This window comes from Theropithecus gelada, chromosome 5 (assembly GCF_003255815.1).
Source record: "Theropithecus gelada isolate Dixy chromosome 5, Tgel_1.0, whole genome shotgun sequence".
NCBI classification, from domain to species: Eukaryota; Metazoa; Chordata; class Mammalia; order Primates; family Cercopithecidae; genus Theropithecus; species Theropithecus gelada.
In genome coordinates, this window is record NC_037672.1 from 143,858,677 (window position 1) to 143,873,682 (window position 15,006).

At 38.2% G+C, this 15,006-nt stretch overlaps 1 protein-coding gene across 4 annotated transcripts in view; it reads right to left on the reverse strand.

Moving 5' to 3' along the window:
* Positions 1–15,006, reverse strand: part of TTC29 (tetratricopeptide repeat domain 29) — a 252,624-nt gene that overhangs the window by 202,525 nt on the left and 35,093 nt on the right. For all 4 annotated transcript variants that reach the window (XM_025385535.1, XM_025385532.1, XM_025385533.1 and 1 more), the window contains 2 exons: positions 14,605–14,828; positions 9,115–9,300 (listed from right to left, as the gene is read on the reverse strand). In XM_025385535.1, the coding sequence (XP_025241320.1) occupies positions 9,115–9,300; positions 14,605–14,828 (410 nt within the window). The remainder of the gene's footprint in view (positions 1–9,114; positions 9,301–14,604; positions 14,829–15,006) is intronic.

Consider the following 15,006-nt stretch of genomic DNA (forward strand, 5'->3'; position numbering starts at 1 on the left):
CAAATAAATAGACAACTTTGATTCCTCCACATTTGAATTTGATGCATATAGTCACTCACATTGTTATAATTATCAGAAAACAAATTTGACTCTTCCACTGAAATGCAGGCCCCCTAATCAAGGGGCCATAAATATCTTTTTCAGCTAGTATTCCCAGTACTTAGCCCAGTCCCTTGCATACAGTAGGAACACAGTAAACATGTGTTTAAAAATTACAGTTGAAAAGTGGCATATCTAAAGTGCTTAGATTAGTGCTTTTAAAATTATCAATGGTGGCTTTTTTCTCATGCTTTCCACCTGGCTGAATTTCTTGAAATTGTCTCTAAATTCATTTACCTATTTTTCTACTGGTATGTTAGTTGTTTTTCTCACCAATTTGTAAATGTTCTTCATATAATAATAATATTAATCCATTATCACATTTGTTTCAAATATTTCCCAACTTTTGTTAACTTTAATTATATGAGGTCTTTAATAAATATTTTTACAGTTATGTGTCAAATCTCTAAATTTTTGTTTCTCATAGAGGAAATTCTCTTCCTCTAGCCTCATGTTTCCTTGAGGAGACTTCCTCTCTCCTTCATTCTTCACTTCTCATCAAGGGAAGAGGCAGGACATATCTGACTGGTGAAATTCTCTACTTTCATCTTCTCTGGACTCAGTTCTCAAAGAGGGTGATCCTTGAACTCCATGAGGAAGCTCACAGGAGCAGGCATTGAGCCTGTAAGAGAGCCTGAACTTGACCAGTCTGCCAGTAGCTAGGTGGTTAAGATTAATTCTGGGGGAGAATAGAGACTCTGATTAGAACAGATTAAAGCACTATTCTCTAATCAGCCTTAACAATTATGATCTGTCTGACTCCTTTGTTTCTTATGAATTTGTTTTATACTTGGAGCAGAGAGGATATAATTATCCTTCAATAAACCATATCGTTTTCCCTTGTGCTTTACTCAAATTGTTTTTGTTTTGAAGGTCTTTCTCATCTAAAATTGCATAAATATTTGCCCATATTTTCTACTTGTTTTTTATAGCTTATTTATAAAAGTTTCTCATAAAATTTATTTTTAAAATAAGTAATCAACATTACTGTAAAATGGTAAATATTAAAAATGAAGAGAATAATTAAAATCATACTTAATTTTATACTATGTAGCTTCTACTTCCAAAATTACTAATGTGTGTGTTTTTTCAAACAACTTTATGTTTAATTGATTTGATTGTTTACTGTCAATTTTTTACATCAGGATTTCTCTATTCTTGAACTTTTAATTTTGACTTATCTCTTGTTGGGCTCCAGAATATGATATACAGAAACTGTATTCATAGTGCAGTTTCTGAACCTTGCATATCTTAGAATGTTTTCCTGTTGTTTGACCCAGGAACAAGAACTTAGCTCTATAGCCCTCAATTCTCAACTGTACAGCATTTAAACTCTCTTTTCTCTCCCCTCAAACTTCATAGACTCTACTTCTTTTTATCTTCTGGCATTTATTGTTACAAAGGAGAAAGCTGAATACTTGTCTAATTTTTAATCCAATGCAAGTGATCTGTGTTTTCTCCTTGGATACAGGTAGGAGTCTCTCTTTATTTGAATATTCAAAAAATTCCCAAGGATTTATTTAGCTATGAATATCTCTTTATTAATTGTGACTGGAGCATGAAAAGCTATTTTAATGTGCATATTCAGAATTTTGGGGGGGTGTGAGGAAAAAGAAAGCATTCTTAAAATATATTTGATTATTGCCTCATTTCCAATTATTGTGTATTCTTCCTTGGGAACTTCCATATTTATCATCTTCTCTCATTGTTTTCATTTCTTAGTCCTTCCCCTGCAATTTGAGATCGTTATTCAAGTTTGTCCTCAACATCACAGACTCAATTTTTCATTATGTCAATTTCAGTCTTTTTCTACTCTGTACCTTAATTCTCCCAAGACATTATATTGAATGCCTTCCTGATTTTATCTGGTGCTCATTCTCATATCATCTGGCTCTATCCTTATGCCTTTCTGGTTTCTACTTGTGTCTTTATGAAGATACAAAGCAGTTTTCTAAAACTACCACTTTAGCAAGTTTGTTCTTTTTCCCAAGTTAAGCCTCTGGATTAATGCTTAGTTTTTCTTTCATCTCCTACATCCCTCAGGAGGATGCTCTTTAGTTCTGGTATTCAAAGGCAAGCAGAATGGACAGTCTCCCCTTGGGTCTACTCACTGACCATGTTATGTTGGTGGAATCCTCTTCTGCTAACTAAAGGTGGGTGGTAGTTGGTAAAAATTCTTGTGTTTACCAGGCATTCTTCTAGGGCTGACGTTAGTTCTTCTCTTACTTTAACCCACTAGTTCTCTTCTACTTTGGTCAGTTCTTGAAAACATCTAGTCTTAGGGGTGAAGCTTCTTTTGAAGTTTACAGACTTACTCATGGTCACATCTTTGTCCTCATTATTAAAGGACAGGACTTTTGTGGTCATAATATAACCAAAATCTCTTTAGGTTAACAGCACTCCTTATGCATAATTCGAAGACCTGAGAGGTAGGGGTTAACACATCCAGAACTGATCCCCTGCAGACCAGCTTCGCAGAAAAGAAGAGGGATGCTAGCAAAGCTCCACAGAAACTAGTTAGGCTCACTGCTCAAGGCAATCAGTCGTGACCTAGTGCAAAGGCTTGGACCCCAGTCTCTCTCTCCTGACAGGGGAGAGGTTGGTGTTCCCCAAACTATGATTGCCTATGTGGCAAATCTTACTATTTGTATGCCATGCCCTATGACTACAACCACAAGGCCTCTCCCCTTGGTCCCTCTCTCCCTCCCTGCCGCTCCCTGCTGATAATGCAGGGGAGGGGCTGATGTTACATCAAATCATGAATATTGAACTGTACCAAGGCTTTGCCATGTCATATTGCTATTGCATCTAGCTTCTAATCATACAGCATCTGATGACAGGATAATGGGAGACCAGCACCCTGCTATTGCTCCTGCCTCTGCAAGTTCTCACAAAGCAATGCTGCTCCCAGTTGGTCTGCTGTGAGTGCTGCTTACCAAGTTACCTTGCTAGCATGGCAATTGTTCCAGTAAATGGAATATCCATCTAGGCACACATCATGGCCTTCCAGAAGCAAGTTAGGAAAGCAGAGATAGATTAAAAACTCAAAGAGAGATTCTAGTAGCAGTCTTGTTGTCAACCTTTGGGAGTTGGTGACTATTAGTAGGAAAGATCCTTGGAAAACTGAGGAGTGGGAGACCTACAGGGTTAAGATTCAGTGATAGAATTTATTGTTTTTTTAGTGAGAGTAAAAGGAGTTGCCAAGGATGGGATGGATACTGTACTGAGAAGAAAGCTGAACCACTGCTTCATAACACTCATGGAAAGATAAAACAAAAGCACATAGTGCCATGATCACTGAAGAATGGGTAGAGGAGATATTAGGGAAAGGTACCGATGATCAGCAAACAGGGATAAGTGGGCTCCCAATTCTAACTCCTCTCTATGAGATCAAAATGGGAAAGGGGACAGCCCCTTACAGTGGTGGCCTCCTCCAGAAGTCTGTTGTTGAGTCTGCCTTCCACTGTTGGGTGTTTCAAGGGAGAGCTGGTAGTTATTCCAATGTGTCTTCACAATACTGTGCTGCTCCTGGTGCCTTCTGAGCTCCCGGCAATTTATAGAGATATACTATCTAGTGTCTGTCCCAAAACTGTCAACAATAAATCTTAGGATCCGAACTGAGCAAGCTAGTCAGGACAACTGTTCCTTTCTTCAGAAGTCCCCCAGTCATTGGAAGAACTTGGAATTAATGCTGTAGATTATGGTTAGCCTTGACTCCAACTCTGTACTAAAGTCATACAGAAGGGTCTTCCAAACCGGAAAATGTGCACTTTCTACGTTGTTCTTACAGTGGTCTCCCCTGCCTTGTCTGCAGTGAATATATTCAGTAACTTGGGGCTGTCACCAATCATCTATCATCCAGGAGGACATCTAATTGTCCTCCAGGTTTCCCACAGCAAAGTCAATATCTAGACTCAAAGCTAATGGGTTGAAATGGAATGGGCTGCTGATGAAGTGGGAGATGATATTTACAAGCCACCCACTGGAATTGGGAGAAGGGAAAGGACTAAAATGTGGACTGAAATGAAGGGTTAACTTGTCCAAGACTGATCTCTCCAGTCTAGCCCCCCACAAAGGCTGGCCTCCTGCACAGTCCATGTAAACCATCTAGTCTCAGTGCTTAAGTCCATTAATTTGGTCAAAAGCAAGGCTTGAACTTAGCTCATCATGGGGAAGAGGAGAGAGGAAAGTGCTGGTGCTGCCTCAACTATGAATGCTGCTGTGGTAAATCCTACTGCTAGTTTGCATGCCCCCCAAAACTCACCAATAAAGCTGCAACTGCAAGGCTTGGACCCCAGTCCCTCATCATGCCAGAGAAGGGGCTGGTGTTGTATCCAACCACCAATGCTGACCTGGCAGGATGGGACTGAAATGAAGGCTGTGCCAGTCATCTTGCTATTGTTCCCTGGCCTCAGATCATACCAGAGGAGGAGCTGGTGTTTCCCTAGTCATGTCTGCCCCCAACAGACCTCTGTGTGCAGCTTTAGAATGACTAGGAGCATCTCCTATTGATCCAGTGTCTGAGAGCTTTCTCCAGTGCCCCACAGGCACAGTGAGAATGCTGCTTGCCCATTTGTCCTGTTTGCATAATAAAATCCTTACAAATAAAGTCACAATTCTAAAAGAAGATACAGCTGATTTGTTCCAAGTGTTTTTCAGTTGATGACTACTCCAAGCCAGCCACCCCAAGTAAAGATCTGAAGATATTTGACCTGAAGAATGAGACTGCCAGCCCTTGAGCCAAAGGGAACCAGGCGGCGCTGCACCCCAGAGACCCATTTTTAGCAGCAGTGGGGACTTGAACCTATCTACTGTTCATGACTCTGGCCAGGGGGCTCTGTGTGGGGCTCTGGTCACATTTACACCAGTGGGATGAACATGACCCCTGACTGCAGCCATGTGCCCAGTCTCTGTGGCTCTGGCTTCTGCTCATGTTCCTCATTTGCTCCATGGTTCTCTGAGTGTGCTGGAGCCCTGCCCAGGCCTATAGCCAGCTTGGTTGGGCCCTGACAACCTGCCCGTTGCCATCTGCCGGCTAATGTCCCACTTTAGCATGAATGAGGGCACTCCTGGAATCAGGATGCTGCCACCTGCTCCCGCGCACAGCTGCCACCTAGCTGTTGCTGCATGGCCTCCATTCGCTTGTCTGGACCAATCAGATCAGATATGTGGAAGCTGGGCCACCATCACCTCAGAGGGAACCCTTCAGCCAGGTAAGTCCCCACTCCACTCTAGCCACATATTCTTGAAACTCCCAGTTTACTTTTTTAGGTTGAAAATTCTACCCCCTATTACAGAAGCTTCACAGATAATTTTCACCCTCACTAGGTACGTCAAACACTCAAAGTTAATCTCCAGAGTTTTCATCAACATTGACTTAATTGTTTTATCTGTCAGGCAATAAAGGTATGGTTCTAGGGTTTATGAACCATTTAAGGGCATAGAAAAATATTTTAGATCTGACAGAAAGTAGTTCCAAAACAAAATAACACACTCTCAAATGATCTCAAAAGCAAAAGCCTTTACAATTATTCATAACCCAAACTTTTTACTTATGAAATATGAGTGCATTTCATCATCCAGTAGGGTGAGACATCTAAACTCGAGCAAGTCAAGGACCTGAGAGTGTAATCTCATGGCAGACCCTCCCTAACTGCTCACATTTTCCAACCTTATCGTTTCCCTCAGTCACTGTGTGGCTGCCACCAATGGTAGGTGCGACCATGGCGGCGTGGGTACTAACCACAGGGCCCATAGGCAGAGTATTTGTTGAATGAACGGGTGCATCAATGAATGAATAAACAAATTAACAATATATAAATCCTACAATAGAAATATTTTAAGATATTTTTAAAAATCAGAATGAGAGGGGAATGGGGAGTTGTTGCTTAATGAGTAAAGCGTTCCAGTTTTGCAAGGTGAGAAAGTTCTGGAGATTGGTTGTGCAACCAAGCAAATATACTTAACACTGCTAAATATACTTAGAAATGATGAGGATGTCTAAGATTTTTGTTACATTTTTCACCACCATAAAAAATTTAAAAATCAAACCAAATTTTTAAAAATTAGAAATAAAATTTACAGAAAAATTCAAAATACACTTATGACAGCTATCTGAATCTCACTGCAGCAGCTCTTCAGTTTTCATCAACATAGCCCTGACTTCTTCAGTCCTATTTTCATATAATATGTATTATTTATTCCGTGACTTCTTTTGGGGGAGGTCAGTAAGTGACAGTTCCATTTGACAGTCCAGACAGAATTTGATGGCGTAATTACAAAAACAAAATAAAAACAATTTTACTTTTAATTTTATATAAGGAAGAACTTAACCCTTTTGTACAATTTGAGAAACAAAACTTGACTTTTAGCAACAGGCTAGAAATTTTTAACAAATTTGAAATAACTTTTCAATTTATAGTAAGCCATATCTCCTCAGTGTGTACATTTATAATCACCTAGAGTTTCCACACTCAGAAATAACTACTGTTAACGTGTTAGTGTAGATATATGCACAATACAAATATATTTTACATTGCACTTTATATCTTATTTTTCTATTTAATGTATCAGGAGCATTTTCTGAAATTAACACATATTCATGGTTTCCTGTGTTAATTTGGAATAAAATCGAAAGTCCTCACCTTGGCCTACAGGCCCCAGCGTGATCTATCCTAAGCCTCCCTGTGTAACTTCAGCTTCTTCCACTTCCCACCTTCCACTCGCTCTGTTCCATTCACACAGGCCTTCTTGCTGGTCCTTAGGCATGATCAGCATGCACTTGCCTCAGGGCCTTTGCACTTATTGCATCCCCCCTCTGGAACCCCTTGCTTCAGATTTTCACAAGGGCTACTCCCTCATTTCACTGCTATCTCACCTTATAATAGGTAAGCACCTTATATAAAGTGATAACAATTGTGCATCCCCTTGCTCTACTTTATTACGTATTGTAGGACTTAACACGACTTAATACAATATTACATAACTATTGATTGTTAAGACCTGGTTTTCCTAGAAGAATGTAAGCTCTACAAGGGCAGAGACTTTGTCTTCTTCATTCTTCTATCCCCTGACACCAGGTTGTAAATCATCATTTGTTGAATGAACCAATGACTTTTGCTTTAACCTATTTCATGACTGCACAGAACTCTGTTGCACGGATGTTGCTAAATACATTTAGCTAATTCCCTTTTCTGGGATACTAGAGATTGCACTGCAGTGGAATACTTAAATATGTTCTCTTAAATATAGTAGTTTTCCATTGCTTTATCCGAGTTAATTACATTGAGTGCAGCAGCTTCCTAGCCATCCGCCTTCCTCTTTTCCCTCCTCCCACAGTTTGTATTACAGACAGACTGATATCCCACTCCTTTCCTTGCCCTCCATGTACAGAAGCTTAAGTCCAAGCTCTGACTGCTGGTGTGTCCCTATTCTACCTTCCCACTGTGGTTTCCCAGGGTGGGAGGAGGGGGTAGGATCACGAAAAATAACTAATGGGTACTAGGCTTAATACCTGGGTGATGAAACAATCTATACCACAAACCCCATGACACAAGTTTACCTATGTAACAAACCTGCAGATGTACCCCTGAACTTAAAATAAAAGTTAAAAAAATCATTTAACTATTCCAAAAAACAGCCCACACTTCCCACTGGATGCAGGTTGTCCCTCTTATCAGTTGCTCTAATTATACTTTAGTGTATATTGTTCCCTTTTCACAGAATATATTCCTATTCATTTACAAGCCTAAATTCCACCCATCTTCCAAGTCCCTTGCCAGTCCCTCCTGATTGCATCGTGCCTTCCTTGAATCTAGTCTGCATGACATCTCACCTCCCTAAGTTTTTCTAATACTCCCTATGTCTAGCATGCATGATGGCTTCTGATCATGTTCAGGCACCTCGTGAGCTTTAGCTACAATCACATGAACTGCAACTTCCTGAAGCACTTTCAAAGTCTTATGCAGTCCTAGTCACAAAATAATAAATATTTTTAAAATTGAGCAGTTTCACCAAAGTCAAAACTTTTATGCAAAACAAGATAGTGTTTTGAGGGAAGAAATGGCATTATCCAAGATCAAATCTTTTCATCTTTCCCTATATTTTCTTTGCATATTATCTACACACTATTCTGCCATAAAGAATTTTCCATTCTTAAATTCCTATTTGCAATCCTTGATCGACCACTATACAAAATCTATTTCTGACAATTTTGTTGTTGTTTTAGATTTTGGCTTGTCTTAACATTATTAAGTATGAAGTTATTTTTAAATGAGTATTTCATTCAGGAATTATTTTAAAAATCATGATGAGGCCGGGTGTGGTGACTCAAGCCTGTAATCCCAGCACTTTGGGAGGCCGAGACGGGTGGATCACGAGGTCAGGAGATCAAGACCATCCTGGCTAACATGGTGAAACCCCGTTTCTACTAAAAAAAAAATACAAAAAGCTAGCCGGGGGTGGTGGCAGGTGCCTGTAGTCCCAGCTACTCAGGAGGCTGAGGCAGGAGAATGGCGTGGACCTGGGAGGTGGAGCTTGCAGTGAGCTGAGATCCGGCCACTGCACTCCAGCCTGGGTGACAGAGCGAGACTCTGTCTCAAAAAAAAAAAAAAAAAAAAGTCATGATGAGGTGGTATGTGAGTTACATAGATATTTCTTGGTTTTCATATAAGGGGCACGGGGCAGTATGAAAATCATAAACTATACCTTTCATTCTTTCATCCTGTGTGTGGAGGGGTCAGGCAGGATGCTTTCTCTTAGTGAGGATGTTACCGGGTAGGAACTGTAGGTTGAGCACTCAGGCAGAAGCATGAGCAAGGGATTCTGCAAAAAATATTCTCTAAGGAATACTGAAGCTAGGTCCACAAGTCACATGGTTTTGTTTTCTGATCTCAATAATATACATGATTATGCTGAAATCTCAGGTCTTTTTCTCCACCACCACGTGTTTTTCGGTTGCGTGATCTCAGGATCCACCAAAACACACCCAAGGCATCCTGGCAAATGCCCACTCACCATCTTCCTCGTAGAGAAGACCCATATGCATGTGTGCCTCGGCTTCTTTCTTCCCACCGTCAATTTTGATCAGCTGAGCAATCTTAAAACATCGTTCATAGAAGTGGTTCCTTACCCACTTGTCTTCAGGGTTATTGAAGTAACAGGCCAGAGCATACAAGTTGTTATATACATCTTCGAAGGATTCTTCAAAGAGAGAAAAGCGCCATGAATGGCATTAGAAAGATGTCTCATGGCATACCCTTTAGAATGGCAAACCAGTATCATGATATTTATTTCCTACTTTTCCTTAAAGATGTGATTAACAATTTTAAAAATTGGGTCTAAAAGCAAAAATTAATTTATTTTAACTATTAATTTAATTACATTAATTAATGGATGTGCAGATGAGTAAAGCAACAAAAGGCTTTCTGAAAACTTACAACATATAGGAAATTCACACTATTTGGTTGAAACAGGAGGCTTTAAAATATAGGACAGGACAATACCTACTAGCAACGTTCTCAGTGCTTTTGGAAGAAAGGAGTATATGGTATCATTGAGCACTTTTCCCACTGGAGGTTTGAAAGTACTTAGAGATTCTAGAGATGGCAATGTTTCTCAGCCATGGCAAGAGATAATGTAAATGAAGAAAGCAGAATGGATATGAAAATACCAAGGTATTTCATATCATAAAAAAATGTCACGGGCCTGATAGATACAACAGATGATGATCAGAATGACCCTATAAGCGCCATATGCTTTCAAGCAATGTTTCTAGCAATATTAATTTCTAGCAATGTTAAAAAAGAGTAGACTGCTATGCTTTTGTTTTCTATGGGTATTTTTTGGCTGGGAATGCATAAATACTAGTCGTTTTTATTCAGAAAGTTGTTGATTAAACTCTTGTAGGTTTTTTTTTTAAAGGGTATCTAACCTATATGTACACAAAAAGTGTGTCCATCAATTGTAAATCAGTCTTATAAACCCCACCTTGAACAAATATGTCTGTGTGTTAATAAATCATGCCTCAGTCCTGTAAACTCTATTCTAATGGTGAATATGAACAAATTAATAATATTTATGTCTTTTGTATTTATGCTGAAAGCATAGTTGTATTATAAAATGCAGTGGTCTCTGGGTTACCCTTCCAATAATTTTTTAATAACAACCATTATCTATTAGAATTCACTGATATTAATTGTTCACTACTACCAGAGGAATCAACCCACATATTCCTGAAGAGATTACAATTATGAAACATATTGCCCAGTAGGACACCTATAAGATTAGAACCAAAACTCAGAAAAAATTAAACAGGTTGATTGCAACAAAGGGTCATTTTGCAGAGCTGTAAATAAGTCACCCCGATGTTTCAAAAGAAATTTCTAAAACCGATTCTATTCCTTTACATATACTTCTTCAAAATTCTTTAAAATGGAAACTAAGATTTATATGAAAATAAATTTAGTAACCAGAAAACAAAACAAAAAGGTCTCCCGATCCTGGAAGTTGCTGGGGATTCTGGAGAGCCATTCTGCTTTTCGAGGACACTCACACTAGGTGGCAGCTCAGGTGAAAAGTAGATAACCTAAGTTATTTATTTGATGCAAATACTCCCACCTCAGAACTATTTCTGGGCTTTGTCTTTCCATTATGAACTTCCTACATAATGTGAATACAACAGTAAAGTCTGTTTTGTAATATTTCATATTCTTGGTTATATTTACTGATTAGAGAGTTATTGCTTTTAGAAGCCAGCAAGTAAAACATTTGGTATTTTCCACTTTAATAAAAAGTATATATATAATTAAAAATATATGTAGTCCTGAAACAATTTTTTTATATTTTAGTAATTAAACCTTAATGTAAAAATATTTACAACATTTCATAAGGTTTTTATTTTATTTTTTTTTTTTAGGAATGAGTTAGATAAGCTACCAAGATTACATATTTAAAGACTACTTGTCAGCTAAGCTATTTTTCTATGAAAAAAATGGATGGTTTTCCAGAATCTTAAATACAAAAGAATATATTCAAGTTTCAAATCTTTGGGCACTCCAAATACATGTCCTGTGCCCTTTACAAAGGCTACAAGTAGCCTTCTCTCCTTGCTTGTAGACAACTTCCTTGAATTGTCAGCAGGTATACTCAGAAGATGAAAATCAATTTTATTGTGGGTTTCTTATGCTCTTTAAAAAGACGATTCTACAATAAAATAAATTTGGGAAACATTTTTGCTAATTTCCTTTTTCAGTAAACCACACAATAAACATCAGCATGCTAAATGCTCTGATTAGTCCTGCGATACATCAACCTGCTTAACCTCAGTGTTAGTTCACCTGGTATTTCTCAAGCTTATTTTGCCAGAAAATTGTTTTGTTTTGCTTTACATCAAATCTGTAAATATCTGTGGAATTTTGCTTTAGTAGAACATAATTTGTGTATCTTAAACAAACATTATTAGAAAAAAATTGCTGCTCAACCCTTAATAAATTTAAAAGTCAAGTGTAAATAATGTTTGAATTATCTATTGATTCTCTTACCCATTACCATTATTGTCATCTCTTCCCTAACCCCATGGGACACAAGGCTCAAATCAGATGTCACAGATGGCACAGCAATGACTCATGGCAATGGATAATATTTTAAAAATGTATCAAGGACAAAGAGACACTTTAACAAATGGAAAATAACCCCAAAGAAATGATTGACTTACTTTAAACACACCTTTGCTATAAAACAGCAAGTGATGTTTTGTAAAGTAATTTAAATAACTCTAGGTTACTGCTTTGTAAGTCTCAAGAGACAGAACTGACCTGAGATGACTATTGTTAGTGCCATAGCTTTGATTAAATGAACTTCACTGTGACCCTAGAGTGATGGTCCTTCCAATGAGAAGCAACGAGAATGCTCAGTTATACGCTATCTCAGGAAAATTGTCTCCAACCCCACAACCATATGGAATGGAACTTTAAGATACTATTAACATTTCTATATTCTAGGCATACATATACATTTTAAGATTTAGGATTCATCCAAGTTAATAAGAGTGAATGTGCATATCTCATTTTCTGGTACATTCCTAATTCAAACCACAATTTTCCTCCAGTAAAGTTCATGTGTTGGATGTGGAAAAAAAATTATAACATTTTTTGAAAGAAGGCCACACAAATGTTTACATGTCCTTCAGCTGAAGTTTTTCCAGTAATACTTTTGCAATAATTTTAATTTTCTATATTTCAACCAGACAAAAGTCACTGAATTTTGCGGGAGATAATCCTACAGAAGAGACATTGGCTATTATAACGTTGGACTTTGGGCCAGGTGCAGTGGCTCACACCTGTAATCCCAGCACTTTGGGAGACTAAGATAGGTGGATCACTTGAGGTCAGGAATTCGAGACCAGCCTGGCCGACATGGTGAAACCCCGTCTCTACTAAAAATACAAAAATTAACTTGGCATGGTGGTTTGTGCCTGTAGTCTCAGCTACTCGGGAGGCTGAAGCAGGAAAATCGCTTGAACCTGGAAGGTGGAGGTTGCAGTGAGCTGAGATGGCACCACTGCACTCCAGCCTGATTGACAGAGCAAGAGTCTGTCTCAAAACAAAACAAAAAGTTGGACTTTGTTAACTTTTGGATTGGAGAAACATTTTTACTTATACATATAGTAACTTTTCTTTAAGAAATATTATAAATTAAAATCTTTTCTACCCTGAAATAGACTATGTGGCATTTTAGGTTCTTTATAAATTTGAAAAAGCTTTCTGACAAGCTGGCTCACATCTATGACACCTTATGACAAGTGACATATTTAGCTTATATTTACACTATCTCCAATGAAAGCCTTGATTTAAACAGTGAATATGATAAAATTAAACTGAATAAAAAAGCTAATGAACAAATATTATCTTAATTAGTTCTACTTTCAGTTTTAATATCACTTCAGAATTTTGGGCTAATACTAGAATGTAGGTTGTTTTATTTTGTTTGTTTTGTTTTGAGATGGAGTCTCACTCTTGTCACCCAGGCTGGAGCGCAGTGGCATGATCTCAGCTCACTGTGACCTTTGTCTCTCAGGTTCAAGCAATTCTCCTGCCTCAACCTTCTGAGTAGCTGGGATTATAGGCATCTGCCACCATGCCCGGCTAAATTTTTTGTATTATTAGTAGAGATGGGGTTTCACCATGTTGGCCAGGCTGGTCTCGAACTCCTGACCTCAGGTGATCCACCCGCCTCGGCCTCCCAAAGTGCTGGAATTACAGGTGTGAGCCACCAAGCCCAGCCAAAATGGAGGTTTTTCACAGTAGCACTTTTTATTTACAAAAGTTAATTTCTTGAGAAATTATTATAAATCATATTTTAAAGTTCACCAAAATACTTTTTTTCACATCCATCCTGCAATGAAACCCTTTTCATAATATAAATAACCACCTCCTAGCCCGCTCCTGCCACACACACACCCTAGTTCATTTGTTTTGTTCACATTTTTGTGTGTCTCATATTCATAAGTCAGGTCAAAACCTGATGGGAAATATGTATTGGCTCCAACATATAGAGACTCTTCTAATGTTGTTTACATGACTCCATAAATTTTCTCCATGGTACCATTGGGTAAAAAAAAGTTGCTAATACTCTATTTTCTGATAGAAAAGCCTGAAATGACTTGTAGACATTGTCAGGTTGAGGCCTGAGTTTTTCTTGTTGAATCCTGTGGTATTTTCCCCAAAAAACGTGGAGAAAAGAATAATTTAGAATACCAAATTTACATGCCAAATTCTAGGATTTCCTTTTTATCTTTGATTATGGATGACTAGTTAAAATGACCCGTTCCTAATATGTAACTAAGAAATATTTATGACAACAATATCAGTAAAATTCGTGTAGAGATGAAAATATTTACTACTTGGAATATACATTAACTTTCTGGAAAATTTTAAAATTCAAAAAATTTATTAGAAATGATATCATGGAAAATATCAAATTAACAATTTTATTTGCAAATGTGAATTGCAGGTTTTTTAAATGTCTTTTTACTATTTACAAAGATAAATTCTCCAATTCAAATCAGTAGGACTTCTTGACCCAAACTTCAAAGTCCACTATCTAAACTTAGGAAAATCAGTGTGATTTTCAAGTTATAGTACTCTTTGAAAATATCTCCTCTGTGAAAGTCAATGTTCAGATTACATATACAGAAAAGCTGTAGAAAGGTTTAAATCTAATGATAGGAACTATGTTACTTCATGGGGAAGTTCTGGAAATGTTATTAGGTGCTATGTGTTGTCTTCCCTGGCTCGGAAGGACATCACCAGGATGCTCCCGTGTCTGGGCAGCCTCGTGATCCAATATTCCCTATTCTTAATTCCAGAAAGACGCTTAATTGACTGGGTTGAAGTGTGTTAAGCTGTCTTAATGTTTCAAATTCATACATTAAACAATCTGGAATCTTCCCCCAGGAGCTCGCTGTTCTGACTCCTTCTGTGCTCTGCCCACAGTCCCACCACTTACTTTTTCTCTCAGCGTCCTCAGCCCTGGTCAGGTAATGGTAGAAGTAATCCAGTTTATCAGGCTGCTCCTCCAGGGGCTTCTGCAGCCAGAAGAGGGACCTGACTCTCGCAGCCTCCCTCAGGGCATCCCACTGCTCCATCAGAGCGAAGAGCTCGGTGAAGGACTTATGATAACCATCTCGCAGCATGTCCACACAGATGTTCTTCTTGTAGGAGTTCCTATAACTGGGAATATGAATCAGAACACTCACAGATTTATGTTAATCCTTTCAGTCTGCATGGTGTTTTAATTCTCTAATAATTAAAGGTTGAATCATGTTGCCTTTTTTCCCACAGTGAAAGCACTGAAAACTATCAAAAGATCTTTGCCTCAAACACTTATAATTGAACAACTTCTGTTTAA